Source organism: Rana temporaria, chromosome 4 (assembly GCF_905171775.1).
Source record: "Rana temporaria chromosome 4, aRanTem1.1, whole genome shotgun sequence".
NCBI classification, from domain to species: Eukaryota; Metazoa; Chordata; class Amphibia; order Anura; family Ranidae; genus Rana; species Rana temporaria.
This window is the reverse complement of record NC_053492.1, coordinates 4,010,864-4,029,361: the sequence shown is the minus strand read 5'-3', so window position 1 is coordinate 4,029,361 and position 18,498 is coordinate 4,010,864. Positions and strand designations below refer to the sequence as shown.

Genomic DNA, 18,498 nt, shown 5'->3' with positions numbered 1-18,498 from the left:
TTACATGATACCATTACAAATTTTGGTCTATATACCCAACGTCTGCTACTATGTATTACGTTGAGACAATTGTGTACCCCCATATATTGTTAAGACGACCTATTATTATAAAATGCTACTATTTTACAGGTGTATGTATGCCATTTTTTGTATTAATAAAATAATGGATATATTAATTGGCTCTTTTGATTAGCAGAGTGCTTCATACAAAGTCCCACTCTTTAGCTTGTGTTGTTTATACTGCAACTGAAGGTTCATCTTGGCTGAATACCCATTCAGTGCAGCCGTTATCTCACCCCAAACAGGGCAAATTCACTCCAAACCCAAACAAGTGATCTGTTTATTGGTCCCTTATTGGTGACCGATGGGAGAAGGATCCCCTCATATCAGTGATCAGTGAAAGAAGGACATGTTTACATTATCATGAAATTGTTGTTACTGAAAGACAGAAATGTATCAATTCACAGGGAACCCCTAGAATCCTTTGGAGGATCCCTGGCTGATAAAGGCTGGACTAGTCAGTAATTTATTTCTCTCCCCCTTGGTGGGAGTGGAGATGACCCATCTATAAGGATATACAGCACATACACACACAGCACAAGACCACTTCAATATATTTCTCAGGACTGCAGTGCCTCTGAGCTCCACAAGATGGTGATCTCACTTCTATCAGGAATACAGACAGGAAGTGATGTCAGGTACACACAGGAAGTTCTGGGTGAGAGGTGAGTCAGGAGGAAGTAGAGAGAAGACATTGGAAGTGGCAGTAGAGGAGGTAATAAGATCCTATCTTCTATTTACACCCAGTAACCCCGTCATGTCCGTCCTCTTCCTCCATAGTCACTGTGACGTCTTTTATCTCCAGCAGATGATGATACACACATATATAGTGTGGAGACCTAGATTAACCCCTTCAGGGTCAGAACATTTCTCCACTTACAGGGCCGGAACACTCTCCATTTTGAAGATGTGTCACCTTTCCCACCAATCACCTTCTCACCACCTATATCAGGGGTCTCCAAACTGTATAAACAAAGGGCCAGTTTAGACTAGGCCAGTGGGAGTAGAAAATGTCCAGTGGAAGTAAACAATGCCCTGTCATTGGTGTCAGTAGGAGGAACTGTGCCCTATCATTGGTGTTGGTGGGAGGAATAGTTCCCTATCATTGGTGTCGGTGGGAGGAACTGTGCCCCATTGTTCGTATCAATGAAATGATTAGCGCCCCATTGTTAATATCAATAGAAGGAATGGTGCCCCATCATTGATGTCGGTGGGATAAATAGTACCCCATTGTTAGTGTCAGTGGATGGAATAAAGCCACGAGGGCCAGATAAAGGCAAGCAAATGGCTGCATGCAGCCCCCGGGCCACAGTTTGAAGACCGCTCGTCTATACTAAACGGTTTATACCACTTTTATTAGTGGAGGAATGGAAGTGTATGGCATTGGAAGAAATCACATCCAGGTACATGGTTGTCAGGAAAATTTGGCTGTACGCTGAGCGCACACCATATCTCCTGTGGCAATAAGCACACATTTCATCTAATGATATAATGCATCTTCCCCATCATTCTATTTCCCGTATATACCCAAGTAAACAGACATCACCACAGCTTACGTTCTCAGTTCCATCGTACGACTGCCCCAGCGACCAGTAGGGCTGCGCATCTTCACCGGTCTCACGATTCGATGCGATTACGATTATCAAGTCCACAATTCGATTTGATTAGATTCCGCGATGCATCACGATTGCAGCGCAAGTGCGCATGGCTCTCCCCCCGAAATACTAAAGGAGATGGATCAGAGACTGCAGACGTGGTATAGGAGATGATCAGAGACTTCGGGCATAGTACAGGAGATGGTCAGAGACTGCAGACATAGTACAGGAGATGGTCAGAGACAGCAGACATAGTACAGGAGATGGTCAGAGACTGCAGACATAGTACAGGAGATGGTCAGAGACTGCAGACATAGTACAGGAGATGGTCAGAGACTGCAGACATAGTACAGGAGATGGTCAGAGACTGCAGACGTGGTACAGGAGATGATCAGAGACTTCGGGCATAGTACAGGAGATGGTCAGAGACTGCAGACATAGTACAGGAGATAGTCAGAGACTGCAGACATAGTACAGGAGATGGTCAGAGACTGCAGACATAGTACATGAGATGGTCAGAGACTGCAGACATAGTACAGGAGATGGTCAGAGACTGCAGACATAGTACAGGAGATGGTCAGAGACTGCGTGCATGCTACAGGAGATGGTCAGAGGCTGCATGCATGCTACAGGAGATGGTCAGAGACTGCGTGCATGCTACAGGAGATGGCCAGAGACTGCGTGCATGCTACAGGAGATGGTCAGAGACTGCGTGCATGCTACAGGAGATGGTCAGAGACTGGGTACATGCTACACGAGATGATCAGAGACTGGGGACATGCTACAGGAAATGGTCAGAGACTGCAGAATTTATACAGAAGATCAGCAGGTAAGTATGATTTTTTTTTTTTAAAGAAAAAAATAATACCATTTAGTATCACTTTAACAAACCCATTGAGTCTTTTGGCAGCAACTTGCATAGTAAACAGGTCAACATCACTGCACAAATAAAAAAAAGGGAGACATTCCAATCAGCAAGAAATATACTGCTTCTAGATCAGTAGATGGTTCCAGAGGGGAGAGATGATAGGGAAATCACAGGAAGCAATTAGACAGTAAAAGAGTTTGTGCAGCCCCCAATGTGTAAGGCAAACAGTACACACACAGGATAGCTGCAGCAGGGAAGGGGGGGTGTGCCACCTTTACACTCACCCATATATCAAGCATGACAGGCTTATCTCTCACCTCCGGAGCACTTTCATCCCCCCCCCCCCCTCCTCTCCTCACAGCTCGTTTGTAGTTTCCAGAAGCCGACTTTATGCCTCATCGCACGGATGTTACAACAGCTGCAGTTTCAGCTCCGTGCGGTGATCTTTGTGTCTGTCTCTCAGGCAGCTCCTTGTGCAGCTCGGCACCGCCCATCGGGGAGATGACCAGTGTCACTGTCCAGTCAGAGCTCCAAATCACAGAGGAGGGGGAGATCGTGGGTGGGGGCAGCAACGAGGCTCAGGCTACAATGTGTGAGTTGAGGAGGGGACTGCTCCAGGCGCAGCCAGCCGATCGGCAGCATATCATTCCAGCAAAAACATTGTTGTGCGGGGGAGCGGGAGGGGCCGCAATGACGTCATTAATAATCGATTATTGCCGAATACGGCATCGATGCAGAATCGGGCAGGGTATAATCTCGATGCATCGATCATTTTCAACACCCCTAGCGACCAGTGTGCTTGGCTTTTTACCACAAAAGAAATCACAAACAGGAAGCGATGACTCCAACAGCCAATCGCTTCCTCCATGGAAAGTGACATCACAGGAAATTACCTTCACACAGGAAATGACCTTACATAAAATCCTTCCAACAAAATTAGTTACAAACAACCAATGAATAATGGCTAAAGGAGTCCTATGGGCGTGTCTGAGCAGAGACAGAGTGTATGCGTTACCTGGAAGCCATGTTGTTTAAAGGGGAGTTCCAGCCATTTGTATGTTTATTTATTATCCTCTCCCCGGCCGGCGTCTTTATTCTCAGTGTGGGCACCCGGCCGTGACAGCTTTCGGCTTCACGGCCGGGCACCCACTGCGCATGCGCGCGCGGCCCGGCGCCGCGCCGTGTAATTGGCCAGGAGATCGCCTAGGACCTGTGACGTGTCCTAGGCGATCGCCTACAGCAGCCCCTTCCTGAAGGCGATTAAGCTTAGTCGCCTACAGGAAGGAGGAAGTGGGACAGGAAGTCCCACTCTTGCTGAAGCCCCCACTCCCCCCCCAAAAAAATTACATGCCAAATGTGGCATGTAAGGGGGAGAGGAGTGGGTTAAGAGGAAGTTCCAAATTTGGGTGGAACTCCTCTTTAACTAATCAAAGGCATCCGCATGGCCAAACAAACATGAACTCCATTTGTGACCAGAACAACTCAAAGACTCCCATATTTACCGCTGGTTATGAATCCTTATTCTGCGTTGTTCTAGAGAACAATGCATACCCGGATTATACTACCGTTCCTGGGGATGGGAGGTTATCTGCAGGTGTACGCTACGAGTCCTGACATTTGCTGAGCAGAGACAAGAGCGTACATCCGCCTATAACCGATAATGTCCTTGAGAGTAAACATATCCCCTTCAGACAAACTTCTGTGCAATGCACAGGGGCCCTTTCGCTGGCGGACATACCCCCACTCTGCAAACACCTCTCTCCAATCACAGGAAGTTTTCCACTACCAGACGGGATTCAACCAGCATCAGTCAGTTTTTTAGAGCGGGTTTCGTGAGTACTAACACTGGGTGACACTATGACAATACATAATAAATACATCTTCATTAAATTTCCACAACAATGTGAATGGTCAAGTTGGTGACAAGATACACAGCGGGTCCAACCAGAAAATGCACAGTGAGACCTATCTAGTAATAGAATTTCCATCCATTGTGGTGAGTGTCATCCATGTGGGGTCACCTGGAAGTGGTCACGTGTTTATCTGTTACTAATGGCACCAGCCATTGTTTTTCAAGCAACTAATATTTGAAGGGGTCTTTTTGATACATTGGACATTAGTTATGTTTTCTGGTGTCATTCATTTATTTATCTTTTATCTTTTCTATTTATCTTTTACATGTGGCAAAATCTTGATTTTCATTTTTGGCAGCGCAGTCTTTATACACATTTACTGGAGATCATATGACCATCACATTGCCTCCACCTCCCTCCCTGATAGAATAGAGAAATAAAAAGAAGATTCTAGAAGTCACCAGAGAGATGATGTAGGAGAGGGGAGCGGTGTCGGGAATTCTGGGACATTATCCAGTAACAGACAAGGGGTGTGTCTGGATGGTGACTGTATCATTGTGTGTGTCAGGTTCCTATAAGGTGTCAGGATGTCACTGTCTATTTCTCCATGGAGGAGTGGGAGTATTTAGAAGGACACAAGGATCTCTACAAGGACGTCATGATGGACAATCAGCCGCCCCTCACATCACCGGGTAAGAGGAGACTTTATTGTAAAGGAGAGAGCAGTACGGAGGCTCCACCTAGATCCCCCATCATCTGATAAACACATAGAAACAATGTATTCAGTCAGTGTGTGTGTTTCCTACAGATGGATCCAGTAATGGGAACCCACCAGAGAGATGTCCCCGTCCTCTGTATTCCCAGGATTCCACACAGGAAGGTCACACCATCCCTCACCATCATCAGGTAGATGAGGAACAATCACTGATAGTATCATTAGGATCTGTACATTATCTGCATTGTTACCATTGATGTCATTTTTATTCTATATTCAGAGTGGAAACCTGAGATATTCTAAAGTTGAGATTAAAGAAGAGATAAAAGAGGAGGATGATGAGGATGGGGTGATGGAGGAGTCAGAGTCTCTAAAAGAACACAAAGATCTGTACCAGGACACCATGGTGGAGTCATCCAGCTACAGAGACCCCCCAGAGAGATGTCCCCGTCCTCTGTATTCCCGGGATTCCACACAGGAAGGTCTCACCATCCCCCACCATCATCAGGTAGATGAGTGACAATTATTGGTAGTTCTGATTTATACACAGCATGTTTGTTACAATGAATGTTTTATTATATATTTAGAGTGGAAATCTCAGGGATTATAATATTGTTGTTAAAGAAGAGTATAAAGAGGAGGATGAGGAGTATGGAGTGATGGAGGAGTTTTCAGAAGGACACAAGGATATCATGGAGCCACCTAATACCAGGAACCCACCAGAGAGATGTCCCCGTCCTCTGTATTCCCGGGATTCCACACAGGAAGATCACACCATCCCCCACTGTTACAAGGTTGGTGGGACAGAGATTATAAACCACAGACTCATGGAGACAATGTGTGAATTTGTGATGTCACAATAATAAAGCTTTTATTTTACGGATGATATTCTCTCTCATTTTCTTGATTTAGAGTGAAGATCCAATCGATATAGAATTTGAGGTTAAAGCAGAAGAAGAAGAAGAAGAGAAGTATGTGAGGGATGATCAGCAGTCTATGGAGGAGAATGGAATAATAAGACTAATTATAGAGGAGGACACTCCTACAGAGATCAGCACAGGTGGGTCATTAACACTAAATACATTCCTCCACCCATACTGCTCACTGATTGGTGCAGACTAGGATGGGGACTGGGTGATATCAGCCTGTAATCCCCTGGTCACTTTCCTGAGCTGTGTTCCCTGTCCTGTATTCCTGGGTGGAGGGATATGTCTGTAAGGTCTCAGACCCAAGTCACTGAGTGCAGTCTCAGGAGATGGGAGGCAGCGGTGTGGAATCTCTGCAACATTTAGGTTACCGCTGATTACTGAATACCAATATTATCCACTTGCTGATCACCCATAGTAAATATACGTCATTACTTTGAAGTTAAATACAGGTGTTCTTTCAGCAGCTAGCAGCCATAAGCCTAGTATCACTATTTACTGTGGGTGATTCTCTACACAATAAAAGTGGATTAGCCCTCGAGATCCCTTTTATAGATGACGGGTGAGGTCCCCTGCCTCTTTCCAGTCTTTTCTGAGCTTACTGTATCCGTCAGTTTACCCGGACTTGATCCGATTCAGCTGTTTGCTAGGCAGGAAGTCAAGTGAGGACAAGATGGCCCCCACGTGGCTCTATGCCCTTGAAGGACCGGAGCGACCTCTGACGTCAGTTTCAGCAATGGCATAAACAAAGGATTTTTTTTCTTGAAGTCAAAATGTTTTTTTTGCTTTTAAACGTGAATGAGAGTTCTGGGATCATGCTTACTTCTATTAAAAGGGATGTTATCATTCCTTGTATTAGAAAATTAATAATTATAAAAAAATTAAAGTGCCCCATGCCTCCGTGCTTACGCAGAGAAGCGAATGCATATGTAAGTCACACCCGCATATGTAAAAAGTGTTTTGCTGACCATGCCATATCAGAATGACGGTTACAGCGCGGTCAGCTTATTCTGGGAGGGCGTACAATGACATACTCTCAGATGGAGCAATCACTTGTCAACAAACTGTCATCATATCCGGTTCAGCTCCTCCCCTCTCCTTACACTGATGTGAGGAGAGGAGGGAGCCGGTGCAGCAACACTTGTGGGCTGGATATAAAGGGCCCACAGTGCTGATCTGTGCCCATTCATGCTCACCATGGCTCATTCAAGCCTCATCCATGGCTCGGTCACGCCTCATCCATGGCTCGTTCACGCCTCATCCATGGCTCTTTCACGCCTCATCCATGGCTCGTTCACACCTCATCCATGGCTCGTTCACGCCTCATCCATGGCTTGTTCACGCCACATCCATGGCTCGTTCACACCTCATCCATGGCTCGTTCACGCCTCATCCATGGCTTGTTCACGCCACATCCATGGCTCGTTCACGCCTCATCCATGGCTCGTTCACGCCTCATCCATGGCTCGTTCACGCCTCATCCATGGCTCATTCATGCCTCATCCATGGCTCATTCATGTCTCATCTGTGACCACCCATGCCACATTCATGCTTACCAATGCCTTATTCGTGCTCATCCATGCCCCATTCGTGCTCATCCATGCCACATCAGTCCTCATCCATGCCACATCAGTGATCAATCATGCCACATCCATGCCACTACAGTGAATCACAAACATGTAATAGGTAGTCAAATTAGATTTGAAATGTATGCCCCAAGAACACCTGATGGTGCTCCTTGGATGTTGGGCCTCTGTAAGTGGTCGGGCTGTGGAAAACTCTCACACATGTGGTATCGCCATACTCAGGAGGAGTAGCAGAATGTATTTTGGGGTGTAATTTTTGCTTTGTACATGCTATGTGTTAGAAATATGTTATATATGGACAACTTTGTTAAAAAAAACGAATGTTCTCATTGTTTTTTCACTCTCTGACTAAGGTCCATGAATAAAAAAAATTCTGGTAGGAGATCAGAGGACTCATTTACTAGTTACTTTGAGGGGGGAATTGTAAGATCATCATAGACAAAGCTGCCTGATGTGGGCGGAGGCCTGGTTTAGGGGAACCAATCCTGCTCATGTCTAGTAATATTCTTTTTATTTCTATTTTAGTAGATGGACGGGAGATGAGGAAAACCTCAGAGGATTGTCTCACTTTGTCTCCAGACTGTAAAGTAGAAGATGAGGACATCACACAGTATAGTCCAGAAGAAAACCTGACTACCTCAAATGTCCATCCGGCACCACACAGTGTAGATGGACCATCGTATTTCTCTTATCCTGAGGAACCTCAGACTGTGAGGGACGGTGCCATCCTTCCAACAGAGAAGAGGTTTTTCTGTACTGAGTGCGGGAAGTGTTTCCATTCTAAATCTAATCTTAATGTGCATATAAGATCTCACACAGGGGAGAAGCCGTATTCCTGTTCTGAGTGTGGGAAATGTTTTTCACGGAAGTCCCATCTTTACACACATCAGAGATCTCACACAGGGGAAAAGCCGTATTCCTGTCCTGAGTGTGGGAAATGTTTTTCAGATAAGTCCAGTCTTTCCAAACATCAGAGATCTCACATGGGAGAGAAGCCGTATTCCTGTCCTGAGTGTGGGAAATGTTTTTCACAGAGGTCACATCTTTCCACACATCAGATATTTCACACGGGGGAGAAGCCGTATTCCTGTCCTGAGTGCGGGAAATGTTTTTCAGATAAGTCCAGTCTTTACAGACATCAGAGATTTCACACGGGGGAGAAGCCGTATTCCTGTCCTGAGTGCAGGAAATGTTTTACACAGAAATCCAGTCTTTACACACATCAGAGATCTCACATGGGGGAGAAGCCGTATTCTTGTCCTGAGTGCGAGAAATGTTTTACACAGAAGTCCAGTCTTTACAGACATCAGAGATCTCACACGGGGGAGAAGCCATATTCTTGTCCTGAGTGAGGGAATTGTTCCTCTCTGAAAGGCCTGTCTTCCTGTACATCGGGGATCCCACACAACCCTCGAGGTGTATTAGTGCCTTGAGTGTGGGAAATGTCTTGTGTATGAATGTTGCTGGACATCACAGCTCTCATGTGGGGAAGAAGCACACCCTGATATACACCTCAGATATACTCCATGGCTGATCATCCTGTAAGAAACAGTTCATAAGGAGATCAGAGATCACCAAAGACATGGATGAAGTGTTGTACCGTGTTGGCCATTGATAGCAGTGTAAAAATAAAAAATGGAGTCATTACCTCTTATTGGCTGAGTACATTTTGTGGTGTAAGATTTTACAAACACCTAGAGGTCTGTTTAAAAAAAAATGTTGAACGGTTATGAACGGCACAGCGTATCGTCTTTACGCTACGCCGCCGTAAATTACAGGAGCAAGCGCTGTATTCACGAAGCACTTGCTCCGTAATTTGCGTAGCGTAAAAGGGGCCGGCGTAAGCGCGCTTAATTCAAATGATCCGTTAGGGGACATGGATCATTTAAATTAGGCGCGTTCTCGCGCCGAACGTACTGCGCATGCGCCGTCCCTAAAATTTCCCGACGTGCATTGCGGTAAATGACGTCGCAAGGACGTCATTGGTTTCGACGTGAAAGTAAATGGCGTCCAGCGCCATTCACGGACGACTTATGCAAACAACGTAAAATGTTCAAATCGCGACGTGGGAACGACGTCCATACTTAACATTGGCTGCGCCTCCTAATAGCAGGAGCAGCCTTACGCCGAAAACGAGTTACGCAAACGACGTAAAAAAACTACCGCCGGGCGCACGTACGTTTGTGAATCGGCGTAAGTATGTAATTTGCATACTCTACGCTGACAACTACGGAAGCGCCACCTAGCGGCCAGTGTGAGAATGCACCCTAAGATACGACGGCGTAAGAGACTTATGCCAGTCGTATCTTAGGCTAATGTCGGCGTATCAAGCTTTCTGAATACAGAAAATAGATACGCCGGCGTAGCTTTGAATTTACGCGGCGTAAATCGTTCCTGAATCTACCCCATTGTAAAATGCAGATTTTGGGCCTGAAGATTAGATAATACCCCCAAACATATATTTTCTGAAAGCAGAGTCCCTGGAGAATAAAATGGTGGTAATTGTTAAGGTGTTCCTCGTACACAAATGTCACCTTCATATCCGGGTTTATTTTCTCCTTTCCCCCATTTTCTATGGTGTGATCTTTTCTACAATACTTTGTTATAATAATGTAACACGTTGTGTATTGTATTGTACACAAATTAATAATGACTCCGCCTCCACATTCCAGACACGTCATTTTCCTGACCAATCGGATGTCTACCTTTACTATTCCCTGATTTTATGACTGCAATCTTGTTAAAAGTAACATTATAATAAAACGTTTATTGAATGAAGAAAAATAAAGAGTGTGTGTCGGTGTAATGATGAAAATCTGTGATATGAAACATTTCTCATCGGTGACACTATAAAAGTCTTTACAGGTCATCAGTTTAGAGTTCGGGGTCATTATTCTCACCATCTGCAGAGATCTGCGTTGTTCTGCACTAGGGAAATGCACATCTGTGCAAGACACATAGATAACAATTGTTTTCTATGTCTGGTTCACACCCAAACCCGTGTGTGATGTGCGGGGCGGAGCTGTGTGGGGTTATGCAGCATGTCTGCAGTTTTCCGCACCTAAACTGAAGAAAACTGACAGCACCGCTCTGCACTCCATAGGAGAGGAGAGCCGTGTGTCCCCACAGATAAGAGAGGACAGCAGGAGGAATCATGGCGGACAGGAGCATGTGATCAGTGTGGTGGGGGAAGGGGGGCAATTATAAGAACTGATCTCCTGTGTGTCTCTCCCTGCAGCTGCTGGAAGCTGCTTCTCCTCCTCTCCCTCCTGCCAGCTTTCAGTGGCTGCAGGGAGAGAAGCCAAGGAGATCAGTTCTTGTAATTTCCCCCACCAAGCAGATCACATGTTAATGTCCACTATTTAATTCTTTCTCCTTGCCCCCCAAGTGCTGTCATTTCCCCTCCCGCCAGCTGCTGAAAGCTGCTTCTACCCCTCTCCCGCCTGCCGGCTTTTCATTTACCAGAGTCACCAACATCCTTCACACTCTCCTCACCTCTTCATACACACTCAGGAGCTCCGCCTCTTCATACACACTCACGAGCTCCGCCTCTTTATACACACTCAGGGCTTTGCCTCTTCATACACACTCAGGGCTCCGCCTCTTCATACACACTTAGGGATCCACCTCTTCATACACACTCAGGGCTCCGCCTCTTCATACACACTCAGGAGCTCCGCCTCCTTATACACACTCAGGAGCTCCGCCTCTTCATACCCACTCAGGGCTCCGCCTCTTCATACACACTTAGGGCTCCGCCCCTTCATACACACTCAGGGCTCCGCCTCTTCATACACACTCAGGGCTCCGCCCCTTTATATACACTCAGGGAGGAGAGAAAGGGGAATCCCTCATCATGTAACGCCTTTTATTAAAAGGAAATACTAAAATCTGCACTCACTGAAGTGGGAAGCTGCCACATTTAGCATTGGTAGTCATACTGCAACTGAAGGTTCATCTTGGCTGAATACCCAATCAGTGCAGCCGTTATCTCACCCCAAACAAGGGAAATTCAGTCACAACCCAAACAAAACAAAACAAGTGATCTGTTTTTTTTTTTAACAGAAAAGTTTTTATTAAAATAAAAAGGAAAACAAAAAAACAAAACATAAAATGAAAAAAAAAAATACAGAATGTGAAATCATATCACGGTACAGTACAGTTTCAGTACAATAAAAGAGAAACAAGAAAAATACAAATATGCATAGCAAAATGACTACTAGGAAATGCACAGAATACTAATCGATGCTAGATACCAACTGGCCTCAAATGATCAGCATGGTAATTCCATCATATCTAAGACATACTTCAGATAGGGGGCGTATCACACCCGACGGGGGTGTCGGGGGGGGGGGGGGGGCTCATAGGGATCTAAACAGTGAGTGATCTAGCAGTTATCCACGAATTCCAGACATTGTCAAATTTTTGGGGGCATTTACGGCTCATATATGTCAGTTTATAAAGAGGCAACACCGAGTCGACCATTTCACGCCATTGAGTCACCGTGGGGGGGTCGTCATTTTCCACTGTCGCAATAGCGTCTTCCTGGCATAAAAGCATAAGTAAAACAGTTGTAGTCGTGCGTGCGTAGAGTGAGTCACCAGCTCAGTGGCACCCAAAAGGAGAACCCTGGGATCCAGTGACAGCGGGAGCTTAGTGGCGGCGGCAATTTCCGCCACCACCGCACCCTAGTATCCCTGGATGACAGGACAGGCCCAAGTAACATGATAGAACGTTCCCACCGCTTGTTGACATTTCGGGCACCGATCCGACTGTGTCTGATATATCCGGGCAAGTCTTTGGGGGGTGTAATAGGCCCTATGTAAAAATTTTAACTGGATAAACCTGTCCCTAGCAGAGATAACAGTTGGTATGTACTGGGATAAAACCGAATCCCAGTCTTCCTACAAAAGGTCCGGGATGTCCGCCTTCCAAACCCCATATAGGGGGGACTCGCCATTCGAGTCCATGTAGGTGAGGCGGAGATAAACAGAGGACACCAGTCTATCTACCCCACGGGAAGCAAGGAACCTCTCAACTCTATGTGGCTCAACCGAAACCACCCTGGGGAATTGTGCCTGCGCAGCATGCTTTAGCTGTAGGTATCTGAATAGCATCCACGAAGGGAGCTGATATGTTTCACGCAGCTCAGGAAAAGGAAGCAGTGTCCCCGTTGGCATAATATGTTGTATTTTCACAATCCCAAATCTGGCCCAGATACTGGGATCCGGGATAGACCTGAAATGCGAAAGTTTGGGGTTACCCCATAATGGGGCATGAGGGGAGATGGAGTCAGACACCGCAACAGCTGCAGTGACCTTCTCCCAAACCTGAATCGTAGTGCGCATCGGGAGAGTCACCTGCGGGTCAGCTCTAGCTCCCCTATAGACCAGATTACTAAGTGCAGAGTAAGATCCCACGATAGCCGCTTCAAGATTTACTGCAGGGTTGGACCTGGACTGTTTAAACCACCAGCGAACAGTGACCAGCACTGCCGCCCAGTAGTATTTCCTGAAGCACGGTAAAGCCAATCCACCAGAGGACAGAGGGAGTTGAAGTTTGCGTTTCGCTATTCTAGGAGCCCCTCCACCCCAAACAAATGAGGAGACTACCCTATCCAGTTTGCAGAAAAAGGAAGCCGGGATGGGGACCGGGGTGTTCCGAAATATGTATAGGAACTTAGGGAGAAACACCATCTTCAACAGGTTTACCCTCCCCACCGGTGTCAGGGGGAGCGTCCTCCAGGCCTGGCATTTTGCGATTAGGTTTTGCAGCACCGGGTATAGGTTGTTTGCCAGAAACTGTGTCAAGTCACTACTGATTTCAATCCCGAGGTAACGAAATTTAGAGACTCTACTCAGGGGGGTCAAGGTCAGACAGACGAAACAGGCTAGATTTGCTCCAGTTAATTCGGATCCCCGAATAGCTACCGAACCTGTCAATAATCTCAAGGGCCGCCACCAGGGATTGGGAGTCGTCCCCAAGGTATAGAAGGGTATCATCAGCGAAAAGTGACACACGCTCTGTCAACGGCCCCACCTCAAGTCCCCTCACCTCAGTCGTTGAACGGAGCAGCATAGCCATGGGTTCAATGGCCAGGGCAAAGAGCCCCGGAGACAGCGGGCATCCCTGCCTCGTCCCCCTACACAAGCGAAAAGGGGGGGGAGATGGCGCCCCCAGTGCGCACCCTGGCCACCGGCAACTCATACAACAGTTTGATCCAGCCAACAAACCTGGCACCAAATCCAAATTTGTCCATCACCCGCCACAGGAAGCCCCACTCGACAGAGTCAAAGGCCTTCTCTGCGTCGAGTGAGGCCACCGCCCCGCCGTTGACTCGTTCACCAAAGATCGCTATATTAGTGTGGAGCCTACGGATATTTATGTCAGTGCCCTTCCTAGGCATAAACCCCGTTTGGTCACCATGGATCAATGAAAGTATCACTGTGTTCAACCGATTGGCCAGAATTTTTGTAAAGATTTTAGCATCTATGTTTAATAATGATATGGGCCGATAAGACGAACACAGCTCCGGGTCTTTCCCAGGCTTAGGTATCACGACAATCACGGCCTCCATCATGGAAGCCGGGAGGGTCTGCTGCTCCAACGCTGCAGTGAGCGTGGAATGGAAACGCGGGCCCACTACCTCCAGGTTAGTCTTATAAAACTCTGTGGGGAGTCCATCAGGACCCGGGGTCTTGCCTGCCTGTAGGGATTTAATAGCCCCCTGGACTTCCAACAATGTAATGGGAGCTTCCAGATTCGCTCGGGCCGTGGAAGTCAGGGAGGGGAAGTCTAGTGTCTGCAAAAACGTCTCTAGTTCCTCCCGGGAGTGAGATGTCCGGGATGTATAAAGATCTCGGTAGTATTGTTCAAACCTGCCATTGATTGATGCAGGGTCCAAAAGTAAGGTACCATCATCCTCCCTGATATTTGCTATACAAAAGCTCCCTGTTTGTTCAGTTGCCAACCAAGCCAATAGCCTCCCCGACCGCTCACCCTGCTCAAAGATATGCTGGGTCTGAGCGAGGAGAAAGCGACGGCAAGAGGCAGCATTAAGAAGCGACAGCTCCCTGTAGGCAGTGAGCATATCAGCATGGAAGCCCTGATCAGGAGCCTCTGCATATCGGGCCTCCAGTCTCAGAGCCCGCCTCTCCGCATCAGACAGTTCCAGCCTGGATTCTTTCCTGACCTTAGAAATATTAAATTGGTATCTACCCCTAGCATAGGCTTTAAACGCATCCCATACCACTTCTGGGGGAGCCGAAAGATCATTATGGGCCCAATAGTCCCCAAGTTCCGCCAGCATCAGCGGCTCCAGTTTCTCGTCAGTGACCCAGTACCTGGAGAGTCTCCACAGGCCCATAGCAGAGGCCGAATCCACGGAGAGCTCCAGCATAACCGTTGCATGATCCGATATGCCTCGCGGCAGATGGGCCACCGCACTCACCCTTTCCAGGAGGGGGTCACCCACATACACCAGGTCTATACGGGACAGTGTCGCGTGAGTCGCAGAGTGGCAAGTGTATTGCCTGTCCTGTGGGTACTTCCATCTCCACACATCACTCAGTCCATAAACCTCCGCCCACCGGGACAGTGCCGAGTCAGTCGATTGGTCAGGGTTTAGTTTGTCAACATTAGGTCTGGGGGCCATATTGAAGTCACCTGCCAGTAGTACATTGGAAGCAGGGTAGCCCGCGAGCAAGGCCTGTATCTTATGTAAGATTGTCATACCCAGTAGCAGGGGGCAAGTATAGACCCACAATCACCATATCTAATCTATCACAGAGAGCGTGAATGAGGACATATTGCCCATCTGGGTCCAGGCGGAGATCCAGCAACACAAAGGGCAGCGCCTTATGAATTAGTACACTGACCCCCCAGGAGTGAGAGGAATAAGTCGAGTGGAAGTATGATCCAACCCAGGGCTTCTTAAGAGAGAGGACCCTGGAGCCCGTAAGATGGGTCTCTTGGAGTATACAGATGTGCGGGCGGTATTTCTTTAGGTAGGAGAACACCAGGGATCTTTTAAATTTCGAGTTCAACCCCCGCACATTCCAAGATATCACGCTCAGGGGGGCCATGTCATCAGAGGGATAATAATCGCCTCTCTACCCCCATTCTGATCCCCACCAAGACCCACCAGCAGGCAGATACACATGAACATATAAACTAGCAGCAAAATCACATGTGTCAGACATAATAGGAGTGGGCATAAAATGTAGTCGTGTGCAGCATAGAAAAAAACAAGACTGTATCATTGGCAGAAAAGGAATAAAAGAAAAAACAAAACAAAAAGAACCCCCCCCACCCCATGCAACCCCCAAAACCCGGGTGCGTTTGACACCCCAAACCAAACATGACTATAAGTCTATGGGAGGCAGTTCACCAACAGGGCGCCTAGGAGGCACAGCAGAGAATAATGTAGAGGTAAAAAACAAAAACAAAAAAAAATACCCCCCCCGCCCCTTCGCCTGCTCCCCAAACAGTCCAGTTCAGGAAAGGAAACAGGAGCAAAACAGTAAGAATGCATATTTTCCCTGCGGTGGGAATCGATCACCCAGATAGCACTGGGGGCACAGTCATCTTGAGGTAAAGCCTGAGTCATCGAAAAGAGAGAGGAAAAAAAATAAATAAAACAAAACCAACGAAAGGGAAATCATTTTTCTTTTCCTCCCCCCTTTTCCTCTCCTTATCCCCGACTCCTGTCTTTTTCTTCCTCTTGGAAAGAGAGAAAATAGGTGTGGGTGAAAGATAGATATCCCCCCCAGGTCTCCAACTGGGAAAAGTAGCAGTCGCTAGAGCCATCGCTACAACCGCTCCCCCCCCCAATCTTCACAGGAGGATCGGTAGTCCAAGTCTCGAGGGGGAGAGCATCTCCAGCGACAATAGACAAAGTCCCCCTGGCCGTTGGTCACATCCAGGGATCTGCAGGCAGCAATCACGGCCATCAGTGAAAGTGTAGGTAGAAATCAGCAGTCACAACGGCAACGAGAGGACCGGGGAACAGTTCAGGAGGGGGGGGGGACAGTGCCAAAGATAATGTCAGACAGTCTGGAGACATAAACAAGGAGGCACATAGGAACTCACCCATCACCCGAGAAAACAGGATACCGTCCAGGAGCTCAGTGCCTCGGGAGGGTTTCCAGCCAGTTAGCAGCCTCCTCAGGGATCGTGAAGAAACAAAGGGACTCTCCATCTTGGACTCGCAGCCGGGCCGGGAACAGCATGCTGTACTTCATCCCCCTCTGGAGCAAAGCCAGTTTCACCTGGTCAAATGATTTCCGCTGCTTTTGCGTCTCCACGGAGAAATCCGGGAAAATCATCAGGCGGGTCCCCTCGAATCGCAAGGCCTCAATCTTTCTGCTCTCCCGCAGCTCCACATCACGATCGCGGAAATTCAAGAGGCGAAGGATGAATGTATGCGGCGGCGCTCCGGGGGGACCACGAGCGGCCGGCATCCGATGGGCCCGCTCCACCGCAAATCCTGGAGCGCTGTGTCTGTTCCCTCCTTTTGAGACGCCATGTTGGAGACCGTTTGGGTTCCGGGCTTCCCGCCACAAGGCTGAACACGAGCCGGCGGTGACTTCTTGTACACATAAGTCTTGTTTAGCGGGCATACCAGGCCGGGCACCCGTTCAGCAGGTCTCAAGTGCATTAGTCCGCAGGGAAATAGGATAAATGGCAGGCAGGGCAGCGGAGCTCCTCAACTATGCGTCCGCTCTGGTGGCCTTCTTGGACACGCCCCTCACAAGTGATCTGTTTATTGGTCCCTTATTGGTGACCGATGGGAGAAGGATCCCCTTATATCAGTGATCAGTGAAAGAAGGACATTTTTACATTATCATGAAATTGTTGTTACTGAAAGACAGAAATTGATCAATTCACAGGGAATCCCTAGAATCCTTTAGAGGATCCCTGGCTAATAAAGTCTGGACTAGTCAGTAATATATTTTTTTATCCCCCTTGGTGGGAGTGTAGATGACCCATCTATAAGGATATACAGTACATACACACACAGCACTTCAAAATATTTCTCAGGACTGAAGTTCCTTTGAGCTCCACAAGGTGGTGATCTCACTTTTACCCAGGAGATCTCTATGGAAAACAGGAAGTGATGTCAGGTACAGACAGGAAGTTTCGGGTGAGAGGTGAGTCGGGAGGAAGTAGAGAGAAGACATTGGACGTGGCAGCAGAGGAGGTAATAAGATCTTATTTTCTATTTACACCCAGTAACCCCGTCATGTCCGTCCTCTTCCTCCATAGTCACTGTGATGTATTTTAAATCCAGCAGATGATAATACACACATATATAGTGTGGAAATGTAGATTAACCCCTTCAGGATCAGAACATTTCCCCACTTACAGGGCCGGAAAACACTCTCCATTTTCTAGATGTGTCACCTTTTCCACCAATCACATTCTCACCTCCTCACCTCATCAGTCTATATCGGGGTCTCCAAACTTTCTAAACAAAGGGCCAGTTTAGACTTTAGAGGGGCCAGTGGGAGTAGAAAATGTCCAGCGGAAGTAAACAATGCCACATCATTAGTGTCAGTGGAAGGAACTGTACCCCATTGTTCATATCAATAAAATGAATAGTGCCCCATTGTTTATATCAATATAAGGAATGGTGCCCTATCGTTGGTGTCAGTGGGATGAATAATTCCCCATAGTTGGTGTCAGTGGATGGAATAGCGCCGCAAGGGCCAGATAAAGGTAAGCAAAGGTCTATACTAAATAGATTATACCACTTTTATTAGTGGGGGGTGTGGCAGTGTTTGGCATTGGAAGAAATCACATCCAGGTACATGTGATTGGTCAAGTTGGTGACAAGATACACAGCGGGTCCAACCATAAAATGCACAGTGAGACCTATCTAGTAATAGAAGATC

At 47.3% G+C, this 18,498-nt stretch overlaps 1 protein-coding gene across 1 annotated transcript in view; it reads left to right on the top strand.

Moving 5' to 3' along the window:
* Positions 1-3,024: 3,024 nt before the first annotated feature.
* Positions 3,025-18,498, top strand: part of LOC120935231 (zinc finger protein 501-like) — a gene marked incomplete at its 3' end in the record, with an annotated part of 39,744 nt that continues 24,270 nt past the window's right edge. Inside the window, exons 1-2 of the mRNA XM_040347397.1 lie at positions 3,025-3,115; positions 8,306-8,838. Coding sequence (XP_040203331.1) covers positions 3,025-3,115; positions 8,306-8,838 — 624 coding nt within the window. The remainder of the gene's footprint in view (positions 3,116-8,305; positions 8,839-18,498) is intronic.